The sequence below is a fragment of the Poromitra crassiceps genome, assembly GCF_964638095.1.
Source record: "Poromitra crassiceps genome assembly, chromosome: 10".
NCBI lineage: Eukaryota > Metazoa > Chordata > Actinopteri > Beryciformes > Melamphaidae > Poromitra > Poromitra crassiceps.
The window spans coordinates 38,241,558-38,256,557 of NC_139631.1; the positions used below are offsets into that span (position 1 = coordinate 38,241,558).

The 15,000-nt window shown below is 49.7% G+C and overlaps 1 protein-coding gene across 3 annotated transcripts in view; it reads right to left on the bottom strand.

Annotated features, from left to right (window-relative positions):
- tncb (tenascin Cb) overlaps nucleotides 1–15,000 on the bottom strand; it is a gene marked incomplete at its 5' end in the record, with an annotated part of 51,198 nt that overhangs the window by 14,176 nt on the left and 22,022 nt on the right. For 2 of the 3 annotated variants that reach the window (XM_083644008.1, XM_083644009.1), the window contains 4 exons: nucleotides 2,803–3,078; nucleotides 7,460–7,735; nucleotides 13,975–14,238; nucleotides 14,941–15,000. The exon at nucleotides 14,941–15,000 is cut by the window's right edge and continues 30 nt beyond it. In XM_083644008.1, coding sequence (XP_083500134.1) covers nucleotides 2,803–3,078; nucleotides 7,460–7,735; nucleotides 13,975–14,238; nucleotides 14,941–15,000 — 876 coding nt within the window. The remainder of the gene's footprint in view (nucleotides 1–2,802; nucleotides 3,079–7,459; nucleotides 7,736–13,974; nucleotides 14,239–14,940) is intronic. The other variant, XM_083644010.1, reaches the window with a different exon arrangement.

Sequence of the window (15,000 nt, forward strand, 5' to 3'; positions counted from 1 at the left end):
GGGGAGAGGAGAGAGGGGAGAAAGAGGAGGGGAGAGGAGAGAGGGAGAAAGAGGGAGAGAAGAGAGATGAGAGAGAGAGAGAGAGAGAGAGAGAAGAGAGGGAGAGGAGAGGGAGAGAGGGGGAGAGGAGAGAGGGAGAAAGAGGAGGGGGAGAGGAGAGAGGGAGAAAAGAGACATATGAGAGAGAGAGAGAGAGAGAAGTGAGGGAGAGAGAGAGAGAGAGAGAGAGAGAGGTAGACAGACAAAGGGGAGGCCAGGACTCAGGCAGCCAGAGCACTGAGCACAGTATCTTGCGTGACAACAGACCCGGGGAGATTAACTTGCCCCCATTTCACAGAAACACAAAAGTGAAGCATGCGCCACGCAACCCCCAGAGAGGACAGGACAGAGCCAGAGACAGACATAAAGACAACCCCCCCTCCCGTCACACAGAGAGACACCAACACATGGTCCCCCCCTCCCGTCACACAGAGAGACACCAGCACATTTTCCCCCTCCCCCCCTCCCGTCACACAGAGAGACACAACACATGGTCCCCCCCCTCCCGTCACACAGAGAGACACCAGCACATGGTCCCCCCCCCTCCCGTCACACAGAGAGACACCAGCACATGGTCCCCCCCCCCCGTCACACAGAGAGACACCAGCACATGGTCCCCCCCCCCTCTCCCCGTCACACAGAGAGACACCAGCACATGGTCCCCCCCCCCCGTCACACAGAGAGACACCAGCACATGGTCCCCCCCCCTCCCGTCACACAGAGAGACACCAGCACATGGTCCCCCCCCCTCCCGTCACACAGAGAGACACCAGCACATGGTCCCCCCCCCCCGTCACACAGAGAGACACCAGCACATGGTCCCCCCCCCCTCCCCGTCACACAGAGAGACACCAGCACATGGTCCCCCCCCCTCCCGTCACACAGAGAGACACCAGCACATGGTCCCCCCCCTCCCGTCACACAGAGAGACACCAGCACATGGTCCCCCCCCCTCCCGTCACACAGAGAGACACCAACACATGGTCCTCCCCCTTCCCGTCACACAGAGAGACACCAGCACATGGCCCCCCCCCCCTCCCGTCACACAGAGAGACACCAGCACATGGTCCCCCCCCCCCCCGTCACACAGAGAGACACCAACACATGGTCCTCCCCCCTCCCGTCACACAGAGAGACACCAGCACATGGTCCCCCCCCCCGTCACACAGAGAGACACCAACACATGGTCCTCCCCCCCTCCCGTCACACAGAGAGACACCAACACATGGTCCCCCCCCCGTCCCATCACAAGAGACACCAACACATGGCCCCCCCCCTCCCTCCCATCACACAGATAGACAACAACACATGCCCCCCCCCTCCCCCCGTCACACATGGGGCCAGGCAGCACAAGACAACATGGTGGGACGAGGACAAGCAGACAGAGACGACACTGCAGAGAGCAGAATGAAGAGTTGAGTGAATCTGATAAGGGTTACATATACTACTCCTACTACTACTACTAATACTGTGTTAATACTGTATGAATAAAACCCCACACTAGGGTTACACCAATGTGTTTTTGAAGGCCGATACTGATAGCTGTTGGATAGAAGCTGGCAATAGCTGATATTGTGTGCTGATAGTAAATATCTTTAAAATGGACAATTTAGTGCCAAAAAAAAAAAAAAAATCCAAGTTCCAATAATAATTCAGACAAAAGTACTGTATTTCATATTTTCCCCAAGAATTGTACTCTTTGCAGGATGGAAAAGCCTCCAAAGCAATGATTAATCATCATCATCATCATCATCATCATCGTCATCATCATCAACATCATGCTAATGTATGTGGAATCACAACAAATTGCCTCATTAGAATCAGTTCAGGTTAACACTCTAGTCTATATGCATCCTATCAGAGCTGAACAACACTGACTGAACGATCTCACAATACAACATCAGCCTTTATATCGGTCTATATCGACACTGAGACAGACTGTGTGCTCACAGACACTGAGACAGACTGTGTGCTCACAGACACTGAGACAGACTGTGTGCTCACAGACACTGAGACAGACTGTGTGCTCACAGACACTGAGACAGACTGTGTGCTCACAGACACTGAGACAGACTGTGTGCTCACAGACACTGAGACAGACTGTGTGCTCACAGACACTGAGACAGACTGTGTGCTCACAGACACTGGGCTAGTGTACACCTGAGCTGTGATGAAAGGGCCACCGGCACTATCCACTGATACCGCTCAGGAGGAGGAACGGACGGACAGACAGACAGACAGACAAACAGACAGGCAGACAGACACACAGACAGACAGACAGGCAGACAGACAGACAGACAGACAGACAGGCAGACAGACACACAGACAGACAGACAGGCAGACAGACAGACAGACAGACAGACAGAGACATACAGACAGACAGACAGACAGACAGACAGACAGGGATGAGGATAAGACACCCAGATGAAAACACGAGGCACCACAACGCAGCTCGAGCCGGGCTGCTCATCAAACATTCATGACTTTCCAGAGGCGCCTCCATTAAAAGGGCTTAATACCAGTCTCCATTCCTCCAGAGTGTTTTCATGTATGTGGCCAGGTGGCAACATGAAGTGGACAAAACACCGTTAGCGGGTTAGTCGACAAAAAGACCCCCGGCGATCGAGGTTTAACGACAAAGGTTAGAACACGGTGTGTTAATGAGACACTTGTTTTCATGCTGTTATCGTAAGAGTTGAACGTCGAGTCGGTTTCCCCGTCGGGTCTCGCCAAGTCCCGGCGTGGGCGCGACACCTCCAGTACCTGTTCTGGCCACCTGGGTTACGGACTTGGAGCGGCGTCCCACAATGAGCCCAAAGACTTCCACGTCGTACTCGGTGTCGTCGGCGAGGTCGGTGACGATGGTGCTGCGCTCCTCGCTGCCCAGGACCAGCTCCTGGGGCTCGGCCGCCGGCTCGCCCGCCCGGGTCACCATCACCACGAAGGTGTCGAAGGCGTCCTCCAAGGCCGTCCACGTCAGCCGGAAGCTCTCTGTGGTGACGTCGGACACCAGGAGAGACTCCACTTCGGGCTCGGCCTCTGAGTGACAACGGGGGGGGGGGGGGAGTCATGTTTTTTTCCCCCGGGACGTAAAGAGTGCTTTGACATTTTGTGAACATGGCAAAAAAAAGAAAAAAAAAAGAGAGAATGACGCGAGTGTGTCAGACGACAGCATCAGTCAGTTATGCAGAAAACCCAACATCAGTGAACCAAGAAAGAGGCTGGCTTTGCAGAGCAGGGAGAGAGACAGAGAAAAAAGAGTTTTGCTCCAACCCAGTGGAAAAAAAAGAGAGAAGACAAGAGTAGATATTGTGTTGTTGTTTTTCTCTAGAAATGAGCGCCAGGTAATTAGGAGGATTGTTGAGACAAACGAATGTGTCCCATCACCCACCATCATCATCATCATCATCATCACCATCAAGGTGGACATTTGACCGATATGGGCTTTTGAAGGCCGATAACGATTTTGGATGTATTTTGGATTGAAGCTGCTATTTGTGCCCAGCGTTCAACGCGTTTGACCAAAAAATGAGGAAAAATGGCGACGCCCCTTCCCCCCCCCCTTAAAAGGCCAGGTATCGGCAAAGCGATATTATCGGTCCAACTCGGTCCAACTCGTTCTCGGGCAATTCATAAGGGATTCAAAGGGAGGGAAGCGTTGTCAAATAACATCTGTTGTTCTCAGCTCAAACACAGTAACGGCGCAGACGTCTATGTGCGTACAGATGGTGGAATAAGGTGCACGACGTGCTGCCGTAAAAAGCTCTAGCCGTTAACTAGTCAGCAGCAGCAGCAGCAGCTAATAATGGCAGTGATAGGAATAGAGGAGCGGGAGACAGCAGGGAGTCCTACAGCAGCTGCTGCTGTAGAGAGAAGAGGGCTCTGTTCCTCCAAGAGGATGAGTCGACTGGCTGCCGCCAATTAGCCGGGGAGAAAGTTCCGGTAGCGGCGCAGACAGAGAGACACGCACGGAGCGGATAGATGCTGCCTTTAAAGCAGCCGGGATATAGAAGAAGAAGAAGCAGATAGACTTTAAGTGGGGGCCTCGGCGCGGCCTCTATAAACCCGGTGCCACCGCTCATTAAAACGCCACAGCAAACGTGGAGGGTCTCAGAGGTCCCTGAACTAGCCTGAACCTCCCTTTTTTGTGTATTTCGTCTTCTTCTTCCCCCTTTTTTTTGGCAGGGGCGGGGGGGGCGGGGGGGGGGGGAGCATAAGGCGTTTGTTGTGAGAAGAAGGAAGAAGAAGAAGTGGTGGAAATGAGAAAGCGGCGCTAGACAAGTCCCGGGGAGCTGTCACTCTTCATTAGCCGGCGGGCAGCTTTAGCTGGTCACTGGAAGAGAGGGAGGAGTCACATCCATCAGAGAGGGAGCTAACATGTGCTAGCTGGCTACTGATTCCACACCACCAACCCCCCTCCCCCTCCCCTCCCCTCCCCTCCCTTCCAGGACCTTAGGGAACACAATCCCTGCTCACAAAAGCGAGCCTGTTACTGGAGGAGGTGCGAGCTAGGCGCCAGCTAACCTGCTGAAAAAAGCCTCAGACCCGGTTCTATATACTCTGGGCCTGATCACTTTCACAGCCTGCGTGTTCATATGAACCACAACTGAGCCCAGCTTGTTTCGGAGCGCTGCCGCCGGTGTCTATTTGTGTTTCCATCAATCATCCGTTTTACAATAACTCCTCTCTCTCTCTCTCTCTCTCTCTCTCTCTCTCTCTCTCTCTCTCTCTCTCTCTCTCTCTCTCTCGGTTAGTCAAAGTTTGGAAGAGGACTTTCCTCCTCCGCCGCCACAGCGCAGCGCACAACGCAGTCAAATTAGCCGGCGCTTGTTATCGACAATTTTGGGGGGGGGGGGGGGGTGTTCTATGGATTAAGCGAAGCTAATGTAAATGTTAAGATGGTTTACGCCGGGGCATTAGCATGCAGACAATGGGGCCGAGTTGAGCGCTTGCCATATTCCCGCGCGGCCCCCGGCAGCCCCTGGCAAGCTAACAGCGGCGCCCGGGGGCAATGGCAGCATGAGAATGGAGAGCGGTCCAGAGCGCCCGGGGGGGAGCCGGGGTGCATACAGACGAGACGCCTCGGCTCACACACACAGTGACAAAAGAGCCTCTTCTGTCAGTGCTGCCATCTTTCCTCCACTCGACTGATCCTGACGGCTGAAGTGCTGAGCGATAATGTCGGGGGGATCGGCGCTAACGTGAGAAAGCGGTCGGATAGTGTGGCTATAGCGAGCAGAAAGTGTCACCATCGGCTGGGTAGTGTGTCGAAGGTAAAGCCAAGCACTCGCCGCCTACCGCCGCGGAGTCCCGGGTTCAATTCCCGGCGGGCAGCTGGTATACTTCCGGCTCGGTCGGAGGTTCCCACACACACACAATTGGCCGTGTCTGCGGGTGGGAGGCCGGTGGGGGTATGAGTCCGGGTCGCTGCACTAGTGCCTCCTCTGGTCGGGGGGTGTTTGTTCGGGGGGGGGGGGGTCTGGGGGCAATAGCGCGATCCTGCCGGTGAAACTTCTCGGAAAGAAGCGGCTGGCGACGACTGCACATGTATCGGTAGGAAGCATGTGCTAGTCTACGGCTCTCCCCAGATCAGCAGAAGCGGTGGAGCAACGACCGGGACTGCAGGGGGAATTGGCCAAGTACAATTGGGGAGAAAATGGGAGGGGGCAAAACTTGATTAAAAAACAAAAACATATATGACAATGTGCAAAAAAAATTTAAGTATTCAAATGTTTTTGTGTTAACTGTATAATTAATGACATCATACTCTACAAACCACTAATCCCGTAAAATAACCTTGATTTAAATTAATTCACCCCCGTCTTAATTCACGCAACATCCCCTTAAAATGAATTAGGGGAGATATTACTTGAGGAGATCCATCAAAACTACCTTAAACTCCCCTTAATGTTTGACTCCTTACTTTGTCATTTAATGTCCAGTTCAAGGAGATGGGAACTTTCCATTAATAACTCAATAATAACTTTAAACCTGCACAAAGCGGGGTTCCGTTTCATAACGACATTAAACTGTAATTATGTGTGATTATATTGTTAGTTCTAATCTGCTTTCTTTCTTTGAGTGAGCAATGATTCCAGGTTGAAAAATCAAATTGCTGATATTAATTAAAGCCTCTTAAGTGAACTATGGTCAAAAGAACTTGCTCAAGAGTCTTCAAGACTCCGCACAAAACACTGATACAGGTGTGATCAAAGTAAAAAAAATCAGATTTATTTCCAGTGCGTGTTGGCACCGCACTGCCATCAAAACCATTTTTCACAGCGAGCTCCTTATTTGACTATGGAGTGTCATTTTGCCTTCACTGTTTACAGCCCATTCATTTGGCGCGTGTAATCCTCGGCCTGTTAATCGCTGATAATGACTGTGATTTGGTGCGGTGGGGCGGGAGAAACCAAACCGCTGCACCTGTTGCTCTCCGGCAGCCTTTATTACATGTGGGCCCTCCCGGTGCACAAAACAGACCAGGTGCTGTTTGGCCTTGGACTCGTACCAACAGGCAGACTGACAGCTTAAGGTGGATCAAGAGCGGATCGCCGCCGAGGCTAATATAGACTGAATGGGTTTTGTCGGTTTGTGTTGGCTCGCTTCACAATCCCCGCATCAAAGCGGAGGATACGGCGCTTGATGGGACGGCTGATGATGAGAAGGTGTTGTTCGAGGGGGATTTGGTTTCGGCGAGCCGCGAATGACAAGGAGATTTTGTTTACACCAGGGAGAATAACTCCCAGCACACAGTGGCTAAGAGGTGGCTTTGTCTTTATACAGCTTTTTTTTTTTTTATAGTCTTCTGGAAACTGAAGGAAAGCCGTTTGTGCTTCGATAGTGGGAGCATAGGTTTTGCAATTCAACGTGTCTGTAGGGATAAACAGACAAACTATCTCCAAAAATGGATCATTTTATTTGCGGTGTTAAGACTGTTTCAGTCACAAAGACTTATCCGATGAAGGTCTTTGACGAGAAGAATTCTGCCATGGGGGTTGAGATCGTTTCACTTCCAATGGAAGACGAAACGAAGAAGAAAAAAATACATTTCCCCGCAAAAAAAAAAGTCAATTTATCTCTAAAGCAAGTTAAACCACAGCAGCAGATTTTTCCCTTGATTCAAGAAATGAAGTTTTAAGAAGAGATCATTTTTTCCAAGACAGTTAATTAACTCTTCGAGTCAACATGCCGGTGTTTCTGTCAGTCCACTCCCATGAGAGTGAAAGCAACACTTTAGATCGTTTTGAGCAGCTCCTAACGAGACATACTGTATCATAACCAATCAAAACCGGTCAACTTCAAATCTTTGGCACTGAAAAGTCGACAAAAATCCGCGGCGTTCGGCGGAAAGAAGGAAGGAAGCCAGAGAAGAAGAGAGAAGCCCCGCCTTCCCCCAGCGTTGACACACTGTCGATACCTGTGATGGTGTCTGCATAGACAGGCTCTAAGAGCGCCCCCCTGTGCACCCCGTACAGCTGAGCCCTGTACCAGGTGCTGGGGGAGAGGCCAGAGATGACCAGGCTGCGCGTGTCTGCGGGCACGGTGTGGTTTTGCCACTCGGCGCCTGTCTCGGCGTCCATCACCTCGAGCAGGAAGGCCTCGAAGGCCCCGTCATCGGCCTGCCAGGACAGCAGGAAGCTGTCCCACGACACCTCGCTCACCGTGGCGTTGCTCACCACAGGCTTCTCCTCCTCTGGGGTTTGACAACAAACACATCACAGGGGTTCCCACACATTTTCCTCGGCTGAAGTTTCACACAACTTTTCCCAGGACTTTTCAAGGATCCATAATAGAATTTCCATGTAATGTGGTGACTCGGAATCAATACGGCAGAGATTATTATTCTTTATATTGGATTTGAGTGCTTTAGAGTCACTCCGTCACATTACAGGGAAGCTATTGAAATAAAGAATTTGCCATCAAAATATTAATATCAAATACAAGAAGCATTCAAATCGGCACATATTAGAGCTACGTTACGTCAACAGCTACAGAATATAAATTCGCCGTTGTGTTACATACATTACGTGGAAGGTTATCCACTGAAGATTAGTGTAACAATTAATTTCATTACACACACAAAAATTCCACAAATTTTCCCAAACTTTTTTTTTCTTCCAAAAATGTTACTAATTCCATGACTTTTCCAGGTTTTCCAAGAGTGTGGGAACCCTGCCATCAGGACAACATCACAGGACTGGGACACACATACCAACACACTAGGGTTGGACCGATCGATATGGACTTTTCACGGCAGATACTCAAGTTTCTTTTTTTTTTTAAACCAAAGCTGTTAGCTGATGTTTTGTGTTAATATTCCATACCTTTCAATTGGATCATTCCCAGTATGGGCTCGATGTATCGATCTAACCCCAGAACACATACTGCAGCCCACCACACACACATCCCTCCATGCAGCACTCACGCTCTGTGTGTTTTGCACCTCCCTTGTCGACGTCAATGTCACATTGTCAAACATACAAAGCAAACACAAGATTGAGCTCCTACTCAGAGGACGATTCCTCCACAATACCAACTGTCTATATCTCCTGAAAACAAAGGCAAACAAAGTGGAGGCGGGCCGACATTGATCATCACTCATTTGTATTTCAATCATTTTGGCTTTGCCGGCAAAGAGAGAGGACCGTCCCTTTTGTCTGGAGCGGAGATGTTCCCCTGATTTCCACTACAAAAGTCCGGGGTGAAGAAGCAGCCTCATTATGGCTGGAAGAGAGAGAGAGAGAGAGAGAGAGAGAGAGAGAGAGAGAGAGAGGAGCAGACATGCTGATGCAGCTCGCTCACGTTAATGGCACCACCAAAGAGCCATTAGCGTCTGAAGGTGCGGCGTAGCCCCGCCGCTGTGGCAGAAGTACGCCGTCCACTTCAAGGACCTCGATGCAGAAGCCATGCAGCGCCTAATTGGAGTCCATTGTGCGTGCGAGCATTCAGAGGACAGACGGGAACGAGGCGGAGAGAGGCGGGTAAACGTCAAGGCCGCCATTACTGCAGTGTATCCTCTTTTCAGTCGGCCGCGGAAGTGCCGGAGCAGAGTGCGGAGCAAATGGGATGGGAGAGACAATGACGACCTGTTGGCTTGATCTCAGTTCTTTTTTCCCCCACCAGCAGCCATTTAGTGCCCGGAAAAGGGGGCAGGAAGTAACACAGGTGCAAGCACACCATAACGAGGGTTTCCGACTTCCAATCCATTTAGGTGTTCCAGTCCCGGGGTCGTCGTTGGATGTTTTTTAGCTTGCACCACCTGTGTTACTTCCTGGCCTTTTAGCTCACAAAATGGCCGAGGCGAAAACGCGCTAATTGCTGGTGAGAGCTCACGTGGAAGAGGGGAATGCATTTGTGATGATGGCCGCTCTGCTCTGCTGCTGAGTGCACCAGCTGGAAGGATGTGAGTCAGCCCCGCTGTTCAATACTGCTGATGGCAGTTCTCTCTTATAAGTTCTCTGGAAGACAGACGGGCCTCGCCACAAAGCCGGGTTGATACTTTTGGACCTAGATGGGGATGCCTTGCCCCTTTTTGAATTTCATTTGGCTAGCTTTCCATTTGGCAGGAGGTTTGCTGGCCTGGTAGCAGGGCCCGCCCCTTGGTTTGGTTTTGGAACTAGCAATGCTACGCTGGCATTTTAGGGACACCGAAGGCAGACTGTTGAAACGTTGCTGCTCAATGCTCATGAAGAAGAAGTTCCCAAATATGACCGCGTTTATCTTTATTGCCTCACTTCCCTTCACAATAGACTGTATAAATTATGGACGTAGCCTCCGTGACATCACTCATTGCGTTTGTGGGCTCACGTTTTGAAGCCTTGAGTTTGGCATTTTCTTTCTCTTTTCTTTGTTTTGCTATTGGTCTGTGATCGGCGAGCGGTGTGATCACTGGACAGCCGAGCTGTCAATCACACCCCCAAAGCATAGTCCACTGTATCATCTATTTGACTCTAAATGGGACCATCATTTACAAAATGAACATCATGCTGTGTTTTGAAGAAGACTTGAAACCTGCGATCGAGCTCCATAAACTCATTAGGGAAGTCTTTACTGGGGTCATTTCCCCATTGACTTCTATACCATCTGACTTCTTTTCTTCTTTGGGTGAGTTATATACAAATTCACCCCCCCCCATACAGTTGTCATGAATGTGAACTTAGCTCGCTTTTTTGAGCCAGCCTCAAGTGGCAATTTGAGGAACTGCAGTTTTTGGTACTTCTGCATTGGCTTCATTTGTCAGAAGCGGAGGTTGGGGCTTGATCACAAGTCATTCTAAACAGCTTGGTCTGGGTTAGGTCATTCAACACATGCAGATGGATAAAATCAAATGGCATTCTGAGATATCACTTCGATGTGATATCTGATCCATTTGGTGGACTCTTATCCAGAGCATGCTCCAAGCAGCATGTTCCAGATTGGGCGTGGAAGCCCTAACCTGTTGTTAGTGGACATCATGTCAGAACATGCAAGACCATGATAGTCCTCGTGTCATGCTTTGTCTCCCCATTCTCCTGTGTGGAGAGACCCGACCGCTCATGCAATATCACCATCTGACATCATCACCCATAACGCTCCATAAGGAGCAATCAACCTGAAATGAACATGACTTGTTAACACCAAATGACGCGCTGGTGGCACGTAAAAGTGTTAAATCCAACCTGAACCCACGTTGTTTTACCAAACCAACCTTTAGCTGAAAATACGCTGTTCAATTTGTGCTCTTGTCACATGCAGATTCCAATTTGTGGTGGTGGAGGAACGTGCATTGTCACATAACTTCTGTCGACAGCACGTTCTGTAAATCTGCATCGGTGCTCATTTCACAAATTTTCTTAAGATCATGTTGGGGGAAAAATTAATGCTCAGCCCCATACCAACGTTTCGGTCGTGGCAGGTGATGAGTAAGCTGTATTTTTTCCTTTTCACTCCCAGCGCCTCACGGGGACATCATTTCTTTCAATTCATGATATACCCCACACAACATGACCAACTTATGGGCAAAAGAAGCATTGCAAGTCTTGACCATAAATGCTCTTGACAGATATCTCATTTTGAATATCGGCCCAAACAAAATATCAGCAAACTCTATCGGTCTAACTGTATAACTGAACATAGGGGTCATCTGGGGACTTGCACTGATTGTCGTTTCGTTCTGTGTAGTTCCTCGACAAAACAAAGCACAAAAGCAAATCGAACATGTTTGTTCAATTACTTCAATTGCACAAATGTGGCTATTGAGTCTCTCGGCGACCGCTGCAGTCATGATCGTTTCCACATGTCCGTTCTCGTTGTTCCCTGAGCTTCCGATCCGCCGTAACTCTTCCAGCCCCTGAATCAGCAGATTATCCCAAAATTATGCTAATCCCCTCCGCGTTTGTCTGCTGATCTCCGTGTTTTCACGACGCCGCTCCTCCGTCTCGACCGCCTCCGCGTCCGAAAAAAGTCGCCTCCGATTCTTTTCCGGGGCCGGATTGATTTGGGGGCGTGGCGTTTCTCTCACTCGCTCACAGCGGGACTTCCCCAACACACTCAAATAGTCCTTGTAATCCCGTCGATGGCTGATGATTGTCGGACACACGTAGAGCTCCCGGGCCCCCCCTCCACCCCAAACCTCATCTCACCTCGCTTGCATGCGCCCCTCCCCTTTCCTCCAATCCCTCTCTCCGCCGGCCGCGAGCGAGCGCGAGCTGTGTTTTGCGCTACGTGTCTGGGGACGATAAAGCGGTGGATTAGAGGGGCTTGCTGATTTTCGGAGACAAATGTTCTAACAGGGTCTCAGCATGTGGCCTTTATCTGACGCGCCCACAGTTCATCGTGGTCAAATCGCACAAAACCAGAGGGGAGCGGGGCTCACGCCAACAATTAGCACATGAATGAGGCGCACACATGTCCATACAAGCATCTCTCCCCCCCCCTCCACCCCACACACACACACACACACACACACACACACACACAGACACACACACACACACACACACACACACACACACACACACAGACACACACACACACACACACAAACACACACACACAGGTTCACTGGCTATCTCGCTCTCAGCCAGTCTCTCTCTCCATCATACACACCACACACAGACAAGTGAGCATACAGAATATGCATATGCACGTGCAGACACACACACACACACACACACACACACACACACACACACACACACACACACACAGAAGCCTCTATTCTGCACCTCTTGGCGAAAATGCAACAAAAGACATTTATTCCAAACCAAGCCCACCAACTTTTTCCCTCCCTGCCATATCGATTTTTGCCCGTAGCCACGCATTTAATGGCCGCTTCGTTGCATAACTGGAAGATTTCCTTCGGAGATGTTTGGCTTGGAGGCGGCGTGACCGCAGCACGAAAAATATGTCACAGTCATCTCATTTGTCTTTCCTTGTTTTGGTGAGAAAAAAGAAGAAGTCAAATAAACCCACATGTTGTAAATGAAAGTCTGTCTGTGGGGGGGGGGGGGGGGGTTTAGCGTCAGGGTTTTTAGAGACAGAGCGACTTACAGCGAGAAGGTAACAATGAATTCAATTCATTCCCTGGGTTTTGGCTGCAGTACTGCAGGACAAAAAAAACACACAGGAACCGCTGCTTAATGAGGACTAGCCTCCGAGCGCTACTCCAGCAGCAGGAAAAACCTCAAGGAAAACAGTAGGACGCAATCAAAAGAGCCTCTGTCTCAGACGCACATTTAGCAGCGCGGTGCACTGAAATATCGACAAATATTAATAATGTCAAAGACAAAACTTTACCATCGGATTTCTTTTGAAGCTCGGGATGCGGAAAGATTTTTTTCCCCCCCAACACTGACTTGTGAGCGCTGCCAAAAGTCTTAGTAAGTTAATGATACAGGGTGTGTGAAATGTCTGGAATCACAGGGACATCTCTCAGAAGGTGCCAACCTCCACACATGTGCAAAAGGAAAGGCATATATCTCTAATATATGTTGGCACCTTCTGAGAGATGGGGCGGCTTTAGCTCAGGAGGTAGAGCGGGTCGGCCAATGACGCAAGGGTTGGCGGTTCGATCCCCGCTCCCTCCCAGCTGCCGTCGTTGTGTCCTTGGGCAAGACACCTAACCCTCCTTGCTCCCGATGGTGTGTAGGCACCCTGCGTGGCAGCCTGCCGCCATCGGTGTATGAATGGGTGAATGTAGACTATCTACTGATTGTAAAGCGCTTTGGATAAAAGCGCTATATAAATGCAGGCCATTTACCATTCAATATATCTTTAGCATCTTTGTTCATATTTCATTTCTGTCTTAGTATCCGGCAAAGCATATCTGCATCGACAGCTGCAGATGCTTGCATTCCAGACTCCCTGTGATTCCAGACATTTCCAGACAGCCCGTGCTATCAAACCAGCCCGGTCTCCAGAATAAAATATGTTATGATATGTTCCACATCACGTTTCGAGATGCGTGTATATCAACGTTATACACGTCATAGGGTCTGCTATTGTGTTGTGGCCGGGGTGGATGGAGGACGTAAACACTTGTCTGTCACACCGGAGGGTCATGTTCGATCCCCAGTCACGGTCGCAGCGTTTCCCAAAGTCTACATTTCAACCGTGAGTCACATTTAGCGGGTTTTTGATATTTAAGCCGAACCCAAACCATTTTCTCCCTAAACATAAGCAAACTCGTTCAAATTGTTTTATTTGCGCTTAATGTTGGAAAGGGAGCGAGCTTTTCAAACTAACCGCCGTTTTGTTTCAAATTTCCGTTGAGGTTGAAGGTTTGCAGAAGCGTGGAATGCCGACGTTTTCTAAGCGTATTTTGGCCGACGTTTCGTTTCGAATTTACGTCGATATTCTACAAATCTCTGGAGTTGCAGACATTTTATTCTGGCGACCGGGCCGATCGACCGCTCCTGGAGCTGGCGGGGGGGTGTTGTGACGGCAGCTGACCTGTGGGGGCAGAGAGGCTGGCGGGGGCGCTGGCCCTGCGGCCCCTCTCGGCGGTCAGGCTGATGGTGTACAGCATGCCGGGCGTCAGGCTCCTCAGCGTGTGGGACTCCTGGCCGCTGGGCACCGAGGCCTCCGCCTTGCGGCCGTCGGCCGAGACGTAGGCCAGCTTGTAGGAGTCCAGCTTGGCCAGGGGGCGCTTCCACTCCAGCCTCATGGTGGTCTCCGTCACCTCCGCCACCGTCAGGTCCTTGGGAGCATCCAGGTCTGAGGGGGGGGTGGGGGGGGGGGTTAAGATTTGAAGTTATTCAGATAAGCTAAGATGAGCTACGGTTGGGGATGCATCGATAAGCGATATTAACATTGCGGATATGGCCAATAATCAATATTTACCGATGTCGATATGATCTGTATAGTTTCTATGATAGTTTCTTTTTACATACTAAAAAAACACATGGAAAAACGGTGAATTTGAAGAAGTTATGCCTTTCTTCATTTCCAAAACATTTGGAAAAGCCACTAAGTCATAGATTGACCGCATTGTTTCCTCTCATTATGAAAAGTACAACTAAAAGCTAAACTAAAACAACACAATGCAGAATTGTTGGCGTCTGCAAAATAGCAGCAGTAGAACATACGGAGACAAAGAGAAAATGAAGGAAAACTACACACAGTATAAAAACCTATATCAATATTCAACCTGTTCAATGTAGCTGCATCATGTGACACATCAATATCCTGCAAAGGATCAATAAAGTATCTATCTATCTATCTATCTATCTATCTATCTAAAAAATATGAAAACTATTCAGTATGAAATAACTGTGAAAGTTACATGCCACAACAAACGAGATTAAATCAGAGTATGTGAAGAAAGCACATGATGTGAATTTACACAACACATAAGACGCATACTGTAATCTGATCTGGCAGATCAACTCTAGGCAAGAGCAAGTGAAGGCATCTCACCCGTCACTGCGTTGGTGGTCGCCGGAAGACTCTCGCGCTCGTCTTTCACAGCCGTCACGC